The 22380-nt window shown below is 42.1% G+C and overlaps 1 protein-coding gene across 16 annotated transcripts in view; it reads right to left on the reverse strand.

Moving 5' to 3' along the window:
• Nucleotides 1-652: 652 nt before the first annotated feature.
• TUB (TUB bipartite transcription factor) overlaps nt 653-22380 on the reverse strand; it is a 157902-nt gene continuing 136174 nt past the window's right edge. For 12 of the 16 annotated variants that reach the window (XM_054827996.1, XM_054827995.1, XM_054828009.1 and 9 more), the window contains 9 exons: nt 17624-17791; nt 13990-14061; nt 12925-13046; nt 11847-12038; nt 11183-11295; nt 9957-10071; nt 3714-3812; nt 3146-3317; nt 653-1855 (listed from right to left, as the gene is read on the reverse strand). In XM_054827996.1, coding sequence (XP_054683971.1) covers nt 1722-1855; nt 3146-3317; nt 3714-3812; nt 9957-10071; nt 11183-11295; nt 11847-12038; nt 12925-13046; nt 13990-14061; nt 17624-17791 — 1187 coding nt within the window. In that variant the 3' untranslated portion in view covers nt 653-1721. The remainder of the gene's footprint in view (nt 1856-3145; nt 3318-3713; nt 3813-9956; nt 10072-11182; nt 11296-11846; nt 12039-12924; nt 13047-13989; nt 14062-17623; nt 17792-22380) is intronic. The other 4 variants (XM_054828008.1, XM_054828002.1, XM_054827998.1 and 1 more) reach the window with 1 other exon arrangement.

Consider the following 22380-nt stretch of genomic DNA (forward strand, 5'->3'; position numbering starts at 1 on the left):
TCCTTGTCCATATACTGGGAAGGAGACTTGAAGGGAAATGTGAAGAAGAGAGCGTATTTCTTTTATTAGTTGAAATTATACAGTCCAAATGGCACATCCTCTCCCTATGGCCTGTCCCCTATAGTCAAAAAGGGACTGACAGCTATGAGACAAGCAGATTTGATCTCATTTTCTCATTACATAATCTTTGGTTGTGCAATGCAAGAGTCTATAAAGAGTAAAAAGGAGAATCTGAATACACACAGCATAAAACACAACTACTTCTTCACTCACATTTCAATACCCTTCTGGTGAACTACACATAAATTCTATTACTTTGTGTGCCATTTAGGATAATGTTGTAAAGAACAATGGCAGAAAGACTCGTTATTTTTAAAGGTGTTTTACAGTGTGCTTTCAGGTACAGCTCTTGGCTTTTGAGATATTTAGAAGAGAAGAGAATGGTTTGTTCTTTGCTTGTGTTTTGAAATGGTGTTTGTTTATATATTCCAGATAAATCAGAACACCCCCCCCAAAACCTCCACACTATTTTAAGCTATTTTGTGTCCTGCCAGTGTCTCATTTGTATGCAGCATACACTAGATTTGCCTAGAAGGATTTAGCTCAGTAGCTGGCACGTTTACATTAGAGAAGAACATACACAGTTTCAATCGATTTCAAGCGTTCTTACAACAGGAAATAAATATGAAAAGTGGTTGTTGCTGAAAGTTCAAGAAATGCAATCAACAAATTGTAAAATCGCAAAAGGCCAGACAAATTTAATAAAATATTTCCATTTACCTTCCTCAGCTTTACACAGCCTGTTCAAAATATTAAGATTCTCTGTAGAGAGCCTTTTATCCAACTGTTTATATCACTTCATACAAAATATGTGTTTGAATTACCACAGCAATACAAGGATATAAATTCCCAACACGCGACATGCCAAATTCAACATAAGTTATGCTTTCTTGGCATCTAGACATTTTCTTTTTCCTCTTCCGCACTCCAAATACATTCTCATTTGAAACAAATTAAAAAGCATGTAGATGTTAAAACATAATGACAGCTTGGAATTCAAGTGACTTGTGCGACATTGTTTTGTGCTTTCTACTCTTCCATTTCCTCCTACTGCAATTAAAATTCATCATGCCCTTCTACATATACAATAGCAATGCATCAAGTTCAGTCCAGTAAGGTCTTCAACCCTCAGACTTGGCTTTATACTACATGAGATCCTTGCAAATTCAAAAAAGTGCATCTTTTTTGTGATCTTTCTTTTCCGTTGTATGATGTGAAGCTCTGATTAGTCGATGTAGGAACGCAACCTCGAGGTATGATTGCAGCCTCAGAATAATTCTTAAATGTAAAAAGAAATTTTTCGAGCGTTCACGCCCTTTCTGGATTTAAAAAAGACACCGTTATAATGGTGCTACTAGAGCCACGGTACAGTACATCATGGCACATCTCCATAACATAATCAAGGACATGAGATAGAACCCCTATTTACACAAACTTGATGACACTTCCAGAAAAATATGACAGAAAAAAAAAGGAAAATATTATTTCCTGAATGTCCTGAATTTTTAGAAGATTCTTTTTACTTTCTCTTCAGCAATAGAGCGGTCCTCCGAAACTGCATTTTCCCTGACCTGTTTAGTACGGACCATAAGCGACACCAGCAGGAATTGGGAATCGTATGGCAAACTGGTTCCTTTGAGAGGATGCTCACCCATGCCCCTTTACTCACAAGCCAGCTTGCTGTCAAAACTTGAAAGGGCAATAGCAAAGGCTTGTAGCGCGCACATCGGGTAGTTGTAGTCCATGGTGAACACATCCTCAGCCACGCGGCCAAACTGCATCACGATGTAGTCAGCTGCAAGAAAGGTCACAAAAAGCCAGAAAGTGTTATTTTTGTTTGCAGCCCTTACTAAGTAAGTATGCATTCAACATCATCCTCTGGCCCAGCTCAACCAAAATACAAACCAAACACGCTCGCTCATCAAATTTCGCAACACTTATTCATGCAAGTGGGTGTGCTGATAGCAGAGGGAGAAGCAAGGATAGATTGAGTCAGGAAAAGCTGAGCAATAAAGGATTGCAAGACTTGGTACTGTCTTCAAAAAAATTACATGGATAAAAAGTGGGTTTTGCAAGCACGGAAAGAATATCACTTTTGTATAGAATGCTCAATGCTCTTACGTAGACCTAGCGCTGAGTTTCACATGTACCAAGAACCAATCAATTCTGTTCCTACTTAACTTCTGGCAAGTGGACAAGCAAGGATAACGGGGGAAGAGAAGGCATGATTGTGATCGAGACCTAATCATGTCTCTCTATCATATTCAGAAATTCTTCCTCAGCTTTTTTTGCCTGTTGTACTCTTTGTCAGCAACAGGAAATCTCACCCTCATTCAGTGTTTGAAATGTTTCATTGCGGAAGCAGGTGCAATTGTTTTACCTTATAAAACGCAGCGAATGCATACACCGATGTTTCAAACTCAGTGTTGCCCTCGGAGCCTGGCACAGCGCCTTTCACCAGTGTCCACTGTTCCCTGCAGCCTGCCTAAAGCAGGGCAGCATCGCTCCACTCGAGCACTTATCTTTATCCCTGCTCCCACAACTGTACCTCAGCCTGAGGAACAAGGGGGCTGTACGTGGCTGGCAGAAAGCAGCACATCGGTGAGGTCCCAGTGATGCTGTGAAAGGCAGTCCTGACATCGTCTGGATGTTCCGTCGGGCCAATGCTAAAAAAAGTAGTAACGACAAAGCGGATGTGCAGTGGGACGGGTCTGACTGCCACCGTCTCCAGCTGGGCAGCGTATGGGAACCAGAGTGAACAAAAAAACCAAGGAAGGATTGTGTGATACAAGTGCTTGAGCGGAGCGACACCGCCCCACAGTCCTGCTGTCTGGCAGCGCTGCAGCTCCGAGAGCAGAAGCGACTCTAAGCTGTTGCTCAGTTCACAAGCCGGGCAGCCAAGGGAGAAAACTGAGACAGCACAGAGCAGAATCACCTAAAAGCATGAGCATTCCAACACCCAGCTTGCATTAAGTTGGACCCACATAACTAAACTGAACTCAGGTACCAACACAGGGGTAGGGTCCCTGTCAGGCTGTGCATGCAGTACTGTTTCCATACATTACCGACAGAGAGCTATACTTACGATCATTATCATGAATAATTTGGAAGTTTTTCACTGAGGCCTGTGTGACTCGCCCATGGAAGTTTAAAACATAGGACTGGGTGTCATCGTTCCAGACTGGCGTTTTGTTATGCAGCTCAATGACACTCTCTGTATTTTTGTTCTGCCATCTTGCAAGAAGCGTCTCATGTTCCTGCACGCACCATACAGACACACTTCAGTTTAACGCACTCACAAGACAAAAAATAAATTCACACAAAAACCCCGCGTTCATAAATCCTAGCCCAAAGACTAAACTGTCACCCTCAACTCTAGCACAGTATCATCAAATGAAACAGAGAACTCTGAGTATCTTCATGCAAATGTGCATTCGAGTCCTTTCCACAGCTTGGAAAAAGGTTAGTTGTATCTTTTGTTACCAAAATACATTATTATTTGTAGCGCTTTTGTGAGTCACAAAACTAGTCACACATCCCATTGTTCTACAATTGTTCAAATACTGTTTTTTAAACCTTCAGAAATGTAGAAAACAACTCTAATTGAAAAAGAATTCAAGTAATTTTTATTGTTGACTGAGGGTATGACTTACATTTCGTGGTCTGATGGAAACTCTTTCATGGTCCATATTCATTCCTGGTATGATCACACTCATTTTACGAGGTCCTTTAAACCCCAAGACATTTGTTTCCTAAAAACGTTTAGAAAAGAGTTCATCATGTTCTGTATTTTTAAAGTTAATTTCTTCAACAGAGAGACACAGCGGCAGCCCAGGGAACTTATTTGTTAGTCAACTTAAAAAACATCTTGAAACTCCTACCTTCACTGGCACTGCCAAACATTCTAGCTTTGTCTTAGAAGCTCCGACAACAGGAAAAATGGAAATAGAGAGGTTTCCAAAAACACTCCTAGCATTGGCTGCCAGCAACCTTAATACAATTTAAAAAAAAAAATCCCTTTGTTAAAAAAGGATATGAACTAACCAGATTGCTTGGCTACTGCTAGATCCCAAAATAAAATAGTTGTAATTTAAAAATCATAAAATGTAGTCACACATTTTGATGAGAGACAAAATTAAATAGATGGGACCAACTCCATTTATTCCAGCGCCAGCACAAAAGCAAACAAGGAGGAGCTGCCAGTAAGAGCATCTGTTAGCAGTGCTGTGGTTTTCAAAGTCTTCAGATATGTTATGCTTAGAGATGAGCATGGTAAAAAACAAACACATTAGCATGAATGCAAATTTTCAAGCTATAAAGGCAGGGACAGTGAAGAAATAACATGGGCAGCAAGAAGAAATCTGTGGAAAAGACAAGTTCTTCCATTAAACACCATTTGATGCCTTTCTGACCAGCTTTGCATAACAGCATTCCAGTATTGCACTATCCTCTCAAAACACAACCGCTAAAATCTAAATAGGCCTAAAGTCTCATTTTTATCTGAGGCATTCTTTCCTCCACAGAAGAAACCGGGGTCAAATATTTCAAAAGGTCGTTGTCTACTTTTGAAAAAGTAAAGGGCGATATTTTCCAACCCTCTCAGTAAAACCTGATTGCCTATTGTAGCATTAACTCCAGTAAACGAAACAGTGACACCTCGGAAAGTCCATCTCCTCGTGTTTTGTGCTGCCTTTTTTTTTTTTCTTCTTCCCCCCAGTCACATGCATTTTTCTCCTCTACCTTTCCCAAGTGAAGGGCTGTGGACACACACTAAGGAATCTCAGGAAGGAAATTCGCATTGGTGCTATTCCGAGCAACGTATCGCAAGATGCCAAGAACTGGACACCTCCAGGCTCCCGCTGGTGTGGCTCTACCACCGGGACATTCAGAAATGACGTATTCAGATGTCTCTGCTTTTATATATTTAATAAAAGTGTCCTGATTTTAAGGAGCATTAAACTTTTAAAAACATCTCTATTTTTACAAGCAAAAATCCACACATCTCAACTCACTGGAAACATCTGAAAATAGCCACCTAAAATTCACTTGTGCAAAAGCTTTGTCACCCATCAGACCTTTGAAAGAGCTTTGGTTGTTTCAGCAAAACACCTGGAGGTTTTACACCACTCATTAAAGATTTTCATGCATGCAAGAGTTATTTTACCGAATACTCTTGAAGCAATCCAGGTGTGTTCATATATCTTCATAATGGGAAGATGCTACCTCTTTTCTGAATCACTTCTGTCATGGCCTTTGGCAGAGTAAACCAGCTGGAAGTACGTACTTGGTTCTGCATCATGGTGAGACTCAAACTAAAATGACTGGCAGCAGATTTTATAAGCAGGAGAGACTCAGCACAGCAGAGGACAATTTCTGAGAAAAGATTCATGCTTATGCTTATTTTCCACTAACTGCTGACAATTTTGGTCTTCTCTGCAATGCCTTACAAGCTTTTCTTCTCGTTGAGCTGCAGTTGCGCTATATACAATTAATTTAGATGCTGACTGGTTGAAGACATTGTTCAAGGTAAAATTAAATAATAGCGCTGAATCACTTCCCTCCCAACAAGTGGTATTATCACTCTGAAAGAACAGGACTATGTTCTTTGGATTTACTCAGAAACACTAAATCAATACTTCTGCCAAATGATAAGGGAATGGTTTCCAGTTGCATATTACATCAGACACCAATGATATCAAGTGTTTTATTGGCAAGTGCTAGCCTTTTGCTAAAATCAAGGTAGACAATTGAAATACGTGGCACATCTGAGGCAAACAGTAAGGACAAAAGAGGAGCTTTAATTAAAAACAGACCTTTCCAATTTACCTGCATCCAAATAAAATTAATTCCCCTTATCTCCTGTCTCATTCCCTGCTTCTCTTATTTCCCTCCCCCACAATTTTGTGCATGTAAATTCAAGACTACAAATGGCATTATTAGGGAAACATGGGCCAAAATCTGATTTTACACCATTTTAATGCCACTGACAGCCTTGGTTTATGGCTCAAAATGAGGGTTGTTAGCTGGCAGAGCCCTGTGGGCTCAACTGGCACACCAAGGGTTTAAATCAGCGAAGGACTTGGCCCAGCATTGCTTCGAAGCTGCGCTCTGTCTCGGCCTCACCGGTGAGCGGTTCGTGAGCAGGCAACACGATAAACCCGACTGGGAAAGCACAGAGCCTCTCCCCTGGGTTGCTTTGAAAACCTTACACGCTTCCATAAAATTATGCGAGTGTTTCGCTATGCTGGCTATAGCTGCCGTGATAAAAGCTGCAAGGCGTATATCCCAACAGCTCCCAGGAGATTTTGCGATTTAATTACCCCAATATTCCTTCAGCCACTTCTCTTTCTGGACTGGATTCACACAGCTGTGCCCCGTCCTTAATATATCCTGCAGAAACTATCGTTCCCTCGGAAGCCCAAACCACAGAACCACTACATTGGGGCACAATGCAAGGGACTGAAGCCTGAGTAGAAACACGCAGTTTATTACTCAGCGTATCAGCTGAGCTCCCTGCCTGCAGAATCCGACGCAAACTGAACTGTGAGATACTATGGCTATCAAGGAATCCAGCGCAGATAGTCCTGGTACAAATGGTACGGTTACACCTCCCCGCTTCTCGACAAATTCTGCCAAGCGATTCTGAACTCGGCCATTAGGTGCTGCTGCAGGTTTATTAATACGCTAGCCTGCCCTCAGCACGGAGAGTAAAAGTGTCTAACAGCACCTGATAAAACGCCGTCCTTGCACTAACTTTATTCCCTAAAGGAGAGTTCTCAACACGTTTATCCCACAGTTAATAGATGCATCACTGGCTCCTGCCCGCCTAAACTAGACCTGCCGAGATGCTTCGGGCAGGTCGGGCTCAGTAAGTTGGTGGAAGTGGGTACAGCTCGCTCTTCAGATGGGTACTGGATCGGATGAGCTGAGAGACAGTGAGAGGCATAGCGGTGCTTTCAAAGTATTGTATATTATAGTTTTTGCTGCAGGAAAAAATCTCAAGGCAGGAATTAAAAGGTTACCTTAGGACAAGGGTTTTTCGGGAGTGCTCCTTCTGGCATTCTTTGCTGTGGATCTGCTGCAGCCAGGAACAATAATCTCACTTTAACAAACCTGGCTAGTAACGAAATGCCATTTCGATCTCCTCTTATCCTCTGGCCATAGCACACCTGCAAGCCTGCTGCCTTTCTCCATGAGTATCAAAACATCAAGGGAACGAGTCGTTTTCTCATACAAACGTACAAGTTTGTGTTGGGTTTGCGTGGCAGGGTTTTGGTAGCGGGGGGGCTACAGGGGTGGCTTCTGTGAGAAGCTGCTAGAAGCTCCCCCTGTGTCTGACAGAGCCAATGCCAGCCGGCTCCAAGACGGGCCCGCCGCTGGCCAAGGCCAAGCCAATCAGCGCCTCTGTGATAACTTATTTAAGAAGTAGAAAAACACTTAGAGGGGGAGAGCTTTTGCAGCTGGAGAGAGGAGTGAGAAGATGTAAGAAACTCTGCAGACACCAAGGTCAGTGCAGAAGGAGGGGCAGGAGGAGCTCCAGGCGCCGGAGCAGAGATCCCCCTGCAGCCCATGGTGAAGACCATGGTGAGGCAGGCTGTCCCCCTGCAGCCCATGGAGGAAGGATGAGGGGGTGTAGCGATTCCACCTGCAGCCCGTGGAGGACCCCACGCCGGAGCAGGTGGAGACACCTGAAGGAGGCTGCGGCCCGTGGGAAGCCCATGCTGGAGCAAGTTCCAGGCCGGACCGGTGGACCCGTGAAGAGGGGAGCCCACGCCAGGGCAGGTTTGCTGGCAGGACTTGTGGCCCCGTGGGGGACCCCACGCTGGAGCAGTCTGCTCCTGAAGGTCTGCACCCCGTGAGAGGGACTCCATGCTGGAGCAGGGGAACGATGAGAGGAGTCCTCCCCCTGAGGATGAAGAAGTGGCAGAAACACCGTGAGATGAACTGACCGTAACCCCCATTCCCCGTCCCCCTGTGCCGCTGAGGGGGGGGAAGGTTGAAGCCGGGAGTGAAGTTGAGCCCGGGAAGATGGGAGGGGTGGGGGCAAGTGTTTTAAGAGTTGATTTTATTTTCTCATTCCTCTACTCTGTTTTGCCTAGTAATAAATTAGATGAATTCCCTCTCTAAGTTTGGTCTGTTTTGCTCGTGCCAATAATTAGTGAGTGATCTCTCCCTGTCCTTATCTCAACCTGCAAGCATTTCGTTATGCTTTTTCTCCCCTGTTTGGTGAATGAGGGGAGTGAGAGAGTGGCTCTGGTGGGCACCTGGCCCCCAGCCAGGCTCAACCCACCACAAAGTTTTAAATTGCTGATCTCAAACCAGGCCTATAAAAGCAGCTAATCTTCGCCACATTCTCCAAACAGTGGCCGTGGTTCCGTTCTTTCCAACACTCACACTTCTAATTACCTCTGCTGACCACAACCGAGTTTTTTATTTGGTAACGTTAATGGTTCAAATGTCATTGTTGCTGACTTGGACAAGCAATGCCTAAATTTTAATATATAACTTTTTTTAAACTATTTTTTGTTTTCTCCTTGTATTTCCAGTTTGCACCAGAAGACTAGTTGCCTAGCTCCAGGGAATGCCCTCCTATATAAACCAGTAAAATTACCTTTTATTAAACATGTAAGTTGTCCTAGGTTCCTACTGAAACTTCAGTCAAACTCTAGACTGACATCAAATCCTGGACTTTCTTGGTAAATCCTGTTAGCTGGATTTTCTGCAGTTCTCAGAGTTTTTCAAATCCAACCGGAACAGAGAAGTACATGTGTGTCTGTCTGTCTGTCTGTCTGCAGCCATAGGCCATGTGCCTGAACAATAGCACGCGCAAACAAATATGCTATTTATACTATATTTGCAGAAAAACTGCATCCTAAGCAGCAGGAAAAGAACACTTCAGCAGTTACTACTGCCACCCGTCAGTGCTCTTAGCACTTTGCACGGAAAGGATGGGTCTCTGCTTTCCTTTTCACGTGCCAAAAGCTTCCGGACGCATTGCTTCCCGCATCCTGAAGCCGACTTTTCCAGGAACGCATTCTGTGTGTACGCAGGGTGTCTGCTGGGATGGCTGGACCTCTGTCTGAGGTATCCTTGATTAGAGCTGGGCAGGAACTTCTCAGAAAAGTGTTTCTTGGGTATTTTTGTCAAAAGTTGTTGCTTTGTGAAAAGAGGAAACTTTCTGTAGCAGCGTATATACCAATTTTGACTGGCAGAGTTTCTTGGGCCCAGAGATTTCTGGACAGAACGAATACTCCCACCAAAACAAGTTAGTCATCCAGTAATCATGAAACAACAGCAACTGTGCTTCAAGTCTTGATTGTCTGCATTGCCCCTGACAAATGCTATTTACTGTCCTATAAAAGGGTGGTTTCTCTCATTCAGTTGAATTTGGGATTTTTTTGGGGGTCTGTTTGCTTTTTTTTTTTCCCCCTGGTAAAAAGGAGTTTTAGAGTTTTCGCTCCAGTCTCTCAGCCAGTGCTAGAGACCCAGCTTTCCAGCTACCCGTGTTTTGGATCAGAGAGGCCTCCTCCAGAATGCCATTACAAACGATGGTACTTTAGTGCAGCAATTCCATGTGCACAACTCTTTCCAGGTCAGGAGGCTCCCCTGGATGGTGCCTGCAGGCTGTGAAGCATCCTACCTCTTCCAGAGGGTTATGTAAAAGCTCCAACACCTTCTGACCAAAAGCGAGAACTGGGCAACCTGGTTCTGTGCACGGCGTTTTTCACCTCTATTTTCCACTGAATTTCCTGGTTTCTCTCCTGAAGATCAGCTGTTTGATTACATCAAAGTATGAATACTGATTTACATAATCATAAGTGAGAAGGGAATTCAGCGTGCTATTTCAGAAACTGAACTGCCCTTTCTTGCCTCTTTTGCCCGTGAGCAGTACTTACGTAACAAATGGCGGCTAGCTCCTGACGCAGGATACTCGCCTCCAGGCTTGATGTTGTTTTCATTGGATTTACTCCATTGTCATAAACTGTAAACTTAGTTCCCATAAGATTTGATCTATCAAAAAAAAAAAAAAAAAAAAAAAGGAAAATTCAATCACCATTGGTCAGTAATGCTGCCAGAGACATCTATCCTTTACTGCAGCATAGCCCCAAAGGAAAGACAAATAATACCGAGTATAAGTAGTTGTTAATTCTAATCCCAACTAAATGGCAACTCCTGCATTAATGGCCATAACAAAAATGTAAAGGTACAGTACAGCAGAGTATACTAAAGGTCCCTTATCATTACACTGGAGAATTCTCAGGACATCTTGCAAACCGGTAAACTCAAGAAAGCAGTAAGGAAACACTCAGGTGGGGTTTGTTTGTTGGCTTGGTTTTTAAAATATGCTTACTCTCTACAAAACCATCTGCTTTCTTACCTGACTACTGACTCTATTAGAATACGGAGAGTGATTTTCATAAAGTTATAAATAAGATCAGTCTTCCCTATTTAAATGGAAATCACACCAAGGAGCGCAAAATGCAACTTAGAACGTACTAAACCCACATTATTCTCATTCTGTGTTTGCACTGCAATAAATAGCGCATAAAGATCCGAGACCCACACAGGCAAACGGCAATTAGCAGCACAGTCCCTTTCCTCAGGCACAGACGATCTAAACATACGCTGAGAGGCTCCACGTAGGTATCAACAACAGACTGATGGATGATGGGGTGACAGACAGAAAAGAAACAAGTGGTTCTGAACGAATTCCACTACTTGTAAATAACTCTAATTAGGATCTGAAGAACTGGGCAAAGCCAAAGGGATTTTCAGATCGCCTAACAGACAGAACTTCTATTCCAAAGTATTTATATCAACAGGGGCTAGACACAATCTACTCATGCATTTCTGAAAACCCCGTTAAGGTAAGTTGTGCTCATACGCCCTTGAGAATCTGTCCTTTGAGCATTTACGAGCTTCAGTCCTGCTGACTTTTAATAAAATGGGATCTTAGAAAAGTACTTAAGACGTTTTGAAAACACGCCTTGGATACTAGTGAACTTTAAGACCATTATCACACAAGGTAGTCAAGCCTCTTATTAAGAAGTCATAGTGGCTTCTTCATCCCAAATGAACTTTATATTATATAAAGAAAATTCTTAGATGTATCAGTGTTTACCTCAGTTTTCCAATAAAACTCTCTCCACCCCGAGACAGGTCAGTTGGGTCTATGGAGATGAGGTAATTAGAGGTTTTACTCTTCTTTCGTTTCCTTCCAGCTAACAGAAACACCTAAGCAGTGCAAAAAAACATATTCTAGAATGCCAAAGGGGTTAGCACACACCACTTCCTGCTTTGATATAAGGAAACCATAGGCAATTTTTCTGTCTTCCAGCATCATTAGAGAAGTAACTGAAGGTCTCCTGGCACTTAGCAAAACCAGATAAAAATCTGGAGAGGGAAAGTGACTTCTCAACCATTCAGTCCATTATTTATGGTTTAAATAATTAAATTTGATCTATTTTGTTAAATGTTTCATTCTAAGTTGCTCTGGCTCTTCCAGTTGAATTGAAAAGAGATGCTTTTCAGGCCACAGAATGCAGCTGTCACATAAAGGTGCCACGCATGGATTATTTAAGGCCAAAGATTAGACATATGAAGAAAGGCAGTAGAACAAAGGGATACTATTGTTTTGCTTTTGTAAGACTGTAGGACAGATCTCAGTGAAAGTGAAAATATATTTAAAATATAAGATTATATTTTCTTTGTAAGACTTTTTCAGACTTTTAATAATTTTTTTATATTCAGATGCAACTGGTATGCCATTCAAGTTATTTTATGACCTTTTTACCATGCTCCCTTTCCAAGTGGAGGTAATAAGTAGGGTACATCCCTCGGTCCATTCCCTTCTTGTCTCTTGTGATTCTGCATTTGACGGTGACGCCCTGAGGAGCAGGTCTTACGGCAAATTCCTCGAGGTCATCAACATCTATGAGAGGCTCATTTGTGGAAGGACTGGGGGCTGATGCCGCTTCCTAAAACAGTAAGCAAAACTTAGGTTTCCTCGACTTTGATTTACAAGGTTATAAGTACAAAATAATGACATTTGATGGAAGCTGCACTTTTAAAAAAAAATAAATACAAGGGACATATTGTCTTCCCCATTCTGATTCCTCAGCAGCCTTGAAGGCAGCTTATCAAGCTAAGGATCAACCCCCATCCAGTCGGTCAAGCTCTTGGCCACCTGTGGCCCAGGGAGCAGCTCTCTGCGCCGCGGATGCTCAGTGTACACACACGCCTGGCGAGGAGGGACAGGGCGGCCGCACAAGCAGAGTGCTGTAGCGTTACAGAGCAAACCCCATCTCACACCTTCCCACCTCACCACACTTCTCTTTTCAGAAAGGTCATACCCAAGGACAGCGATGGTCTTTGCGGAAAGGAGAAAGGGGATGGGGACAGGCAGATTGAGCCAGATAGAGATATAATGGAGATGAGAAGTCAGTGCAGTATGTAACGGGTCACCATCAACATCTTTAGCAAGGGCTCGTGATTTAGAATATTTTAAAATATCTGAACAAGCCAAAGCCTTATTTTATGTTCGGATGGTAGCAGTGAGAGCAGGGTGGGAAAATGCTCAGAAAAAGGCAACAGAAACAAAAGATCCTTCTGAGCACCTGCAAGAGGGAGAAAGGTAAATATTTACTGTTTACCTTCCTCTTCATTCAAGTTCAGACAATATTTGCTATTCTTTTCTCCAAGTCATGATTTTCATTGCTTGCTCCTGTGAACCCATCACAGTAAATCACCTTGGAGATACTCTAGTGCATATTAAAAAGCAAACAAGCAAGCCAGGCCTATCCCAGCTGCGCTCTGAAATCGCGCAGCAGCCGGCGTGCTCCTGCTGCGGCACTCACCCCTTACCTTGTTGGATTTCTTGCTCGTGGCAGAACCGGGCCGGGTGTTGCTGTTTAACTGTGAAGAACTGGAGCTGTCTTCATCTTCCTCATCCTCTTCCTCATCAAAATTCATGCTGCTAGAAATGCCTGAGGAGAAAGCGGTGCACCTCTATGAAATGCTAATACATTAAAGCTGTCCATACTTGCTGTACGATATCACTTATGATGGCGTTGCAGCCTTAGGCTCACAGGTGAGAGAGGGTGTGTGCGAGGGGGGTTCACTGTGCGAGGCAGTGTACAAATACGTGGGTGAGACAGTACCTGCCCCGAGAAGCCACAACATTTCAGCAAATGAGAAAGGAAATATCATGGCTTCCATTCCACAGAGAGGAATGTGGAACTTTGAAAAAGCCAAAGCCTATTGAGTTACCCAGTGATACAGGAGCAATATCCAGTCAGGAATTAAATTCAGATCTTCTTAATCCAATCAAGTACTTCGAACACAACAACGAATCTTAAACCTGAAATTGGAGTTGAGTGGACAACCTATCACAGCCATTTGGAAACCCCAACAATTAAAATACAAGCCCTTCTACAGCACACTTTTAACTGTTCCTATGTGATCTGAAGGAGAGCAGATCTTACACTGAGAAGAAACCATCACATCAAGGAAATGTTCTCATGTATATTTATTTCATGTAAAAAATCAGTATCAGTCCCGGCCAAAGGAACTGCCTTACAGCAGTTAAAAATTTGACTTTACAAGAACTCAAAGCCTGAGACATTTCAAAGGGAAACACAACTTTGAACATCAAACAGGACTCGGCAGCAGGAAGCATCAATGGTGGGACATTTGCCAGGCCTAGTTCAAGGAGTATCATGCAGATGAAGCCACCCTGCACTCAGGTTGAAACTCCAAGTTCCACATATTAGAGGCTAACTAAGCAATGTTCTTTTCCTAAATAAAAAATAAAACACTTGGTCCAGTATTTCCACTATTGGTAAGTCCAATGCAGAAGGATAAATGAAATGCAAAGATTTCCAGAGCCAAGCAGCATGGGCATAATTAACTTTTTCCTTCTGTACTTACCGGGAACATGGTCCAAGGCGACAAGACTGGATTGGGAGGTGGAAGAGGACCAGGATGTATTTGCATGGGGATCTGGGAAAGGAAAAAATCCATGGGCTTGATTCTGCAAACCCTCAATTGAGTGAACAAGCCTAACTTGTCAACAGGACTCCGCACAGGATTGAGGATTTACTGGATGGGACCATAATGCTGCTGCCAGAATTCTTGATTATGCACATTTTATCTTTCTGCACAATCAAATTCACCTTCTACCTACTTATACCTGCTGTCACCTTCTTTTTTAGTACTTTGAATGAAGTCAAAAAGCCCTGGATCACAGAGCTGAAGCTTCATAAAACATCATCCACGCTAAACGGTTGTGCCACAAACCCTTCTGTGCATGATGTGCCATGCATGGTGGGTTTTTGGCTTGCTTTGGAATTCTAACGCACAAAAAATATAAAACTGATCAACACAAGTGATATAGACAGATTCTACAGAAATATTTGTTCAGTAACATGGAAAAAAGTATTCAGACTCATATTCAGACGGCCTAAATTCTACCTAAATCCCTGTGCCCAGTGTGTCCTCATCTTTCTCAGGCTCTCTAAACTGTTCTTCCAGGACTTCCAGACACGCATAGAGACTTTCATGTAGCTGAGTCTTTCGGAATGTGAGCTTGGTCTGCAACAAGCAGAGACTGAACCAAACTAATGCAGAGAAGCATAAACATTAGAGATAGTATCAATAACGGTTTTCTTCAGTTCAAATTTTGGAATCGCATGAGAAAAAAAAAAAAAAAGACATCAAATAATGCATTTAAGTACTTTCTATGTTATTGCTGCTTCCAGTAACTTCAATGTATATCCCTTTAAAATAGCTTTTGACACCAGGTGCACTCTGGATAATGAAACACCACCAGAGTATAATAAGAGCGAGTGTATAAAACAGAAGCATATGCAATGCTTGTATTCCATTCAGCTGCCCCACGAATGGTCTCATTATCCACTTCTTCAGTTCCCCCAATCTGGACATACACCGCACAGCGCAACAGCAAAGTTTCAATAGGATCTGGTTGTGCAAGGGAGGCCTGAGCTCACAGGTCAACAGATATTTTCAAAGCCTGTAGAACTCACTCATTATTAATCACACGCTCATTAATCGCAAGCATTATTTCTTCATAATGACAACCACGTTCTAGTCAACTATGCACGGGTAATAGAGACAATCCATCTCCTCGGCTGGCAGCTGTGCAATAAAGCCATACTTGCATATGCACAGATGTAACCAGTTCATGTTCACAGCCGTGCTCATTATTGCACCACCATTATTGCACTGGTGAAAATTCTGTGCCAGCCTTAGAAAAGTCTGCACTCGGGACCTGTGGAGAAGAATGCTCAGACAGCTCCTGTTTTGTTTTTCAACCCAGAAATCAAATCTATTCCTTCCCTATATCTCAAAACAGTTGTAACTTCAGGTGGCAAAGAAGAACTAAGACCAAAATGCTCATTCCAAGTCTTCTTTACAGAAACATATAGGAAACTGATAAACATGAAGACTAAATGTTAGTTATTCAGTGTTAAAACTTCAGGAAGTCTGGCTCTGCCCTAATGAGTCAGTTGCCAGAGAGGATCTCTACATATTAAGACTTTGAAATCAAAAGGACAAATATTTCCTGCAGAAGGAAAATGATTCTAGTATGGCAATTTCCAACAGATGGAGAAATCAAATAAAACATTTGGCATTTTCTTGCAAGCAGCATATTCTTTTCACACTCAGGTAGCCTATAAACTCTTGTCTTTTAGCTGGGGAAGTGGAGACACATGCTGAGAGAGGCTTCTCTCCACAAAGTTAGCGTCAAAGAGCAGGATGGACACAAATCAGGGCTACGCAAATCTAATGGGATTCAGCATTTCCGATTAGACCAGTTAGCATTTATCTCTGTGTTCTTCTCCTTTTGCTCCTGTTCCATGCAAGAGAAGGACTGATGGGAGACAGCAATTCTAAATGCTTTCCAGACAGCGGGGACATGCCAGTAAGGACAAATCACAAGCAGGGAAGCAGCAGCAGCAATCCATATGAAAAGCCTTAGCTCTACATAAAGTTTCCCATGAACACGGGGATACTCAAAACTTTCTAACAAGCCTCCTCCATTGGTATTGAGTGGCAAACCATACATGCATAGTAAAAGTATTTTATGGAGATGCTGCTAGTTACAGTCTGGTCTTGATACCTTGATTTGTGTCTCACAGAGCATAGCTTTGTTGTTAATAAAAATGAGTAAATCTCAGCATTCCCATTGAAAAAAAAAAAAAAAAAAAAGGCTCCCTGCCCAGACTTGAAGCATACTAGTGGTCTACTCTAAGCAGAGTCTGTTCTGATCAGGAGTATACTCAGACCTGGGTAAAAAAAGGTCACATCAGATATTTAAGAATATAAAGCAACAAAACCAAATAAAAACAAAAAAATCCCACCCACTGCTTCTATTTAAAAAATAAACAAAAAATTGGAGAGAATAAAAATATATCTTAACCTGGAAAAACATCAAATATAGAAACGTCCCCCAGTGTAAAAATCTGAGTGCTCTGACCTAATTTGAAAAGTCTGTTGATAGTTTTTAAGTCAATCAGCTTTAGTAAGCACTGTGCCTGATGATTAAATATTCTGAGCCATGGTCTAAGGCAACACAATCACCACACAGATCAGAACTTGTTAGTCATGCCAACATCCCTCTGCCTGAAATGCCCAGGAAATACCACACTTGGAGAAAATCTGCCCATTTCAGTTGAAGTTGTTCACATCTGCAGAGTAACATCCCAGAAAAAATGAACCTTAGTGAGAACTGCTCTGCAGACAAGAGCTGGGCATTTAGGTATGAATAGGCTATTATAGATGAGTCAAGTTTGCACTTACATTTTGCTCTTTATACACAAAGAGTTTATTCTTAAAGCATCAGAGCATTTTGGCTTGAGCCATCTTTCCTTCAAAAGCTGTACACTGAAGAAGAACATCTCCTGAGCAAATGCCTTCAGAGAAAGCTTTGTGAGGATTTTAGGATTTTTTTCCTTCCTACAGTTAACGTCTAATGTGAGATAACAACAGTGCAGGAAGGAAGAGACAGATGCATGAATGTGTACATACACAATCTATCTCCCAAATCATGCATGCCTCAAGAAAGAAAAAAAAAAAACAACAATATTCCAGAACATTTGAGGAATGGGAATGCATGGGAAATGCTGCAAAATACACAGTGCTGTAATTTTCACCTCTGCAAGCATGAAGATGCATTGTGAAAACGTGAACAATGTTTAATGGCAACACAACTAAAATTAATATCCTGGTTTGAATGTTGTTATTCTCTATTCTTTTTTTAACCCTCAGGTAAGTGAATTCCAGAGTTGTATAATCTAAAAATGTGAACAGATGGATAGGAGCATCTGCCTGGTACCTTAATAGCAGCACTGCACTGCAGATGGGAAAGCCACATCCCTGAGAGCCCGGAGAGCTCTGTTTCTTGAGATGAGAGAGAAATTTTTTTTTTTTTTTGGTAATAGAACAGAGCCTCACAGGCTCTGAAGAGAAGAAACACAGAGTAAAAATCTCTTCTTAGGCCAGGGCAAGCAATGAGAACATGAAGGCAGCTTTGGCTACTTACCTTTTTTCTGCATTGCTGCTCTAAGATCTTGTTTGCTTTGCTGTTGTTGGCCACTAGCCGTTTTCTCTCCATCATCTTCATCATGGCTAGACTGTCCAACAGTGAGGATCTGCACTTGACTTCCTATCTTCTGAACGTCATCTTGAAAAGCAGCCGGGCCATCAATCCCTGTCAGACAACAGCAATAGCCTTAGCTGTCTTTGCATCAAGAAGTTACTGAAAAGAGAATTGCTCACTCACAAAAAGTATCTTTTCTAAGAAATAGAGATCAGAGGTTCATATTCAATAATATTTCTAGACTTAAGACTAAACTAGCCTCCAAGGCAAACATCTTACTTCCCACATACAGCACTAGAGAATCTCCAGAATTTCACTGTTGCCCTCCTCACACCCATCCATGCACCCAAAACACTGAAAACTAAACAGAAAAGAAATTCACTGGAGAGGACCGACAGAGTACACAGATGAAGCTTTCGTAAGGACACACAACTGGTCCAGAAACAGATAAACGTGAGCCCCAGATGATGCCATATACCCTAATAAACAACACTGCTATTATGAGCTGATGTTTCAAAGTTTCAGGAACCTGGAAAATTCACGAGTAGATCTAGCGACGTATACAACAGGAAGAGCAGCAGGTTAACAAGCCTAAATACACCTACTGAGTTAGTAAACTGCTATAAAGTTAAAACATCAGAGTGAAACTACAAAGAAAATAATACATATTCCCTGGAATCTCCATCCTCTGAGACACTCAAATCCTGACCGGGCATGGTCCTGAGCAACCTGCCGTGACCAGGGGCATGGGACCAGTCAGTGCCCAGAGGCACCTTCCAGCCTCAGCCATGCCCTGAGTCCGTGCCACCTGATGACAGCCAGAAACTATTTACCTCCCTGCAGCTGGAAATCACCTCTGAAGAATGAAAAATGAAAGCACGGGGTGCGGTGTGCTCTTCTCACAAGCTAACTTCATATTTTTTCTCCAGGACAGCAAGTTAAAACATCAGATTGCAAAAGTACTTCAGCTCTTAGTTAAGACATAGTGTTGGTAGGTACTACTAAATTAGCTATATAAAAATGCACTTTTGCACCAACAAAAATGGTAATATTATCACACACAGATGTAGTAAATAACAAACCTGTATACTGTTGCCGTTCTAAAATTTTTGTTAATAAGCAAGCAACATTGTGGAAAATTAGCAAGCATTACAATGAGCTAGCTCAGTAAAGGAATATGGTGCTTCTCACACCAAACAGAGCTGAATAAATCATGTGAGAAGGAGCTGTAGGGACTGGGGTTTTTTTCAGACTGTGATCTGCAGCAGAAGTCTCCAAGAATCCCTTTTCAACCCACTTTGCCAGCAGCTGTCAACTTGCATTAAAAGACAACTGGATTATACATTTAGCATGCTTAACCGGACTTTGCCGTACTTGCTGTCAATGCCACTGCGACACGAAGCGTAAGTGGACAAGAGAGTGGTCCAAGCCCTCAGGAACAGCACCGGCGTGCAGCTACCTAACAAGGCGCAGTCCGACACTGCGGCAGTATTAAATTCACAGAGTTCCAGATCACAAGGAATTATTGACTCATCTGCACCACACAGACCCTTATCTGGCAATTTCTGCACCAATCCTAGAAATTCTGATTTACTTACAGCAAAAGTAACAACAACAACAACAACTAAACAATCTGTCCATCCAACCATCAAGGACTAAAAAAAGTCCACGGAAATGTTTCTCTCATTTCAGACAGGAGCTCTGCAGAATGAACAGTACTGTTTCCTATGTTCCAGGTATAATATGGCAGTGAAGAGAATAACGTTTTTCTTAAAAGTTATCTCAGCACAAGCACTGCAGCAAAGGTGCTCTAGAACAGATAGCTTTAACCATATTAACCATCACCATTAAAGTGGCTGCCTCAAGTTAGGTTCCTACCTTAATACTCTGAATTTTGAAAGTGTTAAGCATCCATGAATTTAACAAGATGCTCATGCCTATCTATCTAGCCCCTTATTAAGCCTTGGACGATAAAAACCTAATTTTGAGAACCAATTTCAAAAGGAACAAAATCACCTTAATTATTCTATTTCAAAGCAGACATTGATCTGCAGCAAACAAAATGCCTCCGACGGCATTAGACATCGCACTGAGCCTGCTTTTTTTTTCTGATGCCTGCAGAACATCTGCACTCACATCCCATGCTGTCAGGAACATCACGTATTATTATTAGGCGTTAGGACAAAGGCTACGCTGGCGGGTCACACTTTTAGAGAAGAAAAATCAATTTCAGTATTCTGAAGAGTGCATCACTGGTAGAGTGTGTTATTAAGCATTATGAATGGTTCCAGTGGTGACCCCGTTTAAGCGAATGGAAGACATAGCCAGACAGAGAGGGGAAAAAAAAAAAAAAAAAAGACCCTCTGCTGTGGTAGATACTATAGATGATTCGCGGCAAATGCAGCATTAACTATTCCATATTTGTCCGTGTGTGCACGCATCTTTGTAGCTATAGACGCATCTGTAAAATGGTACTAAATGCAAGCATACACACACATTTCTTTTTTCTACCTCACGTGATATAAACGTATCTTTCTTAAGTCATAGTTCCAAGGGCAGCTTTACCATCACCCACCTAATGTCTGAAAAAGCGTTTCCAAGCTTGTGTAATGGTGGCGCTCTCCCTGTGTTCTCACTTTCTTTGCCTCGCTGACTCCTTCCCACCCACTCACTGGAAGGATGGTTCACTGTGCAATAAAACAATCCTTTCGTGTCTATAGTTCTAAGTTTCCTAGTTTAAGGACAGGGTCAAAAGAGGCAAAGGAGCTGAGCGGGCTGTGCCAAAAAGAAAGTCTTCATTGCTACAGTCAGCATTTTCTACAGCTTTTCCCAAAAATCAGGTAGAAAAAAAAACCTGATGGAGATGTCCTTGAATACCCGCTAAGAAGAAAAGGGAATTTTGAGAGGCAACTGTGAAGGGGGGCAGGGAGGAAAGAGGAAGACTGAAACAACCCCCAGAACACCAATCCCTTCAGTAAAGGCCTTCTGGTTAACTTTGACATGGTCACGTCCGAGATGAAACCCAGAGGTACCGGAAATGAAAACAAAGAGCCAGTGTAAAAAATGCAACAGAAAATGGGCATTCGCTGCCATTTCCATTCTATAAACTGCTATTTATCAATGCCTGTATTCTGTTAGCACCTAAAATCTTGCAGTTGGACCAGATGATCATTGGACGTCCCTTCCAACTGAAAATATTCTGTTCTATCTTCTAGACAATATTTATAAGTGGACAGTACCATGCTCTGAAAAGCTGGTAATCCAAACTACCACGTAGAATGTTTTAATAACCTGAATTCATCTAAATTCTAAGAAATTCAAAATACATTAGGGAGACATGCACTTAACTTTGATGTCAGGTATGGGATTTTTACATAAGATTTATTTTTTCTTTTGCTTTAAATACACAAAATGTTTACTACCTACACAAAAAGTTCACAAGATCCAGGTCTGGAATGCAGGGAAAAGAAAAAGGTATGAAACAAATAACGAAGAGAACCGCTACTGAAAGCGCTGGGAAAGGAACGAAGTGGCAAAATTTTGCTTAGCGTTTATGATGTATGGGGGACAAATCTAAGCTTTTGTGCATTGTATGATACCACGTTATGCCTGTTTCAGCTTCTAGAATTCGGACCAACAACCCAAAATCCATTCAGTCTCGCTGGATTTAGTAATGACAATACATTTCAAAGATATGAAGTCGAGACCTTGCTTTATTGTTCCAATCCAGCAATTAAAGAAAATCTCTTTATGGGAGGGTCACCAGGCATACATTCCTCTGTCCTACATCCCCAGCAGCTTTCTGCTGAACAGGTTCCAACCGTTTTGATATGTCCTATAGATAGATGCCAAAAGGAATATAGACAATCCGTATATAGATCTCACTTCTACTAGATGTAGTTACCAAATTTCTTTCTGACAAACTAAGCAAGCACAGCCTACCTGGGATGGAGGCTGTAGATCCTGAAGTACATCCCTCCTCCTCGGCCCTAGAGGCTGTTTTGGGGTGGGTACCCCCCCCGCCCCCAACAGCACTAGTAGAGCATTACAAGTGCAGTTCTGGGTATCCATTTGAGCCTCATGCATTTTTATTTCAGTTTCACAATCTTCAAAATGATTTTTCAGAAAAGAAATACTCTTCCTAAGCCTATTTGCAAGCGGGAGACTAAGGGAATACTCAGGCTGAACACTTGGCTTAGATCAGTCTGCTGAATAGTCCTGTCTCAACCCAGAACCTGTAACAGGTTCGAGTGGAACTTCCTCTCAAAACTGGACAGAAATTAAGCACTTCCAGACACTCCATCTCAAATTCTCAAAGTCATCACAGTCTAATGACACTGTAATATTACAGCAGAAATAAAATTAAAGAGGATAGGCCAGAACCACAATATCGATTATTTCATTGCTCAAGAGATAATCAAGAAAGAGAATTCAAAATTTAAAGGGGGCGGCAGGGTGTGGGGAGGAGGTCAAACGGGACGAAAAGACTACTTACTACCAAGCTATGTACGACCAGGGGAAGTTCAGAGAGGCAGCTGATACGTGTGGCCATCACTTACAGATGAGCACGAGACCAAACGTGAGGAAGGATTTTGCTATCTGACAATAGCGCACAATGCACAATGGTAGTCATGAAAAAATTAGTTACAGATTAAATACGTGACAAACTATCCAGCAGCAGATTTCAGGCACAAGCATAG

Source organism: Grus americana, chromosome 5 (assembly GCF_028858705.1).
Source record: "Grus americana isolate bGruAme1 chromosome 5, bGruAme1.mat, whole genome shotgun sequence".
NCBI lineage: Eukaryota > Metazoa > Chordata > Aves > Gruiformes > Gruidae > Grus > Grus americana.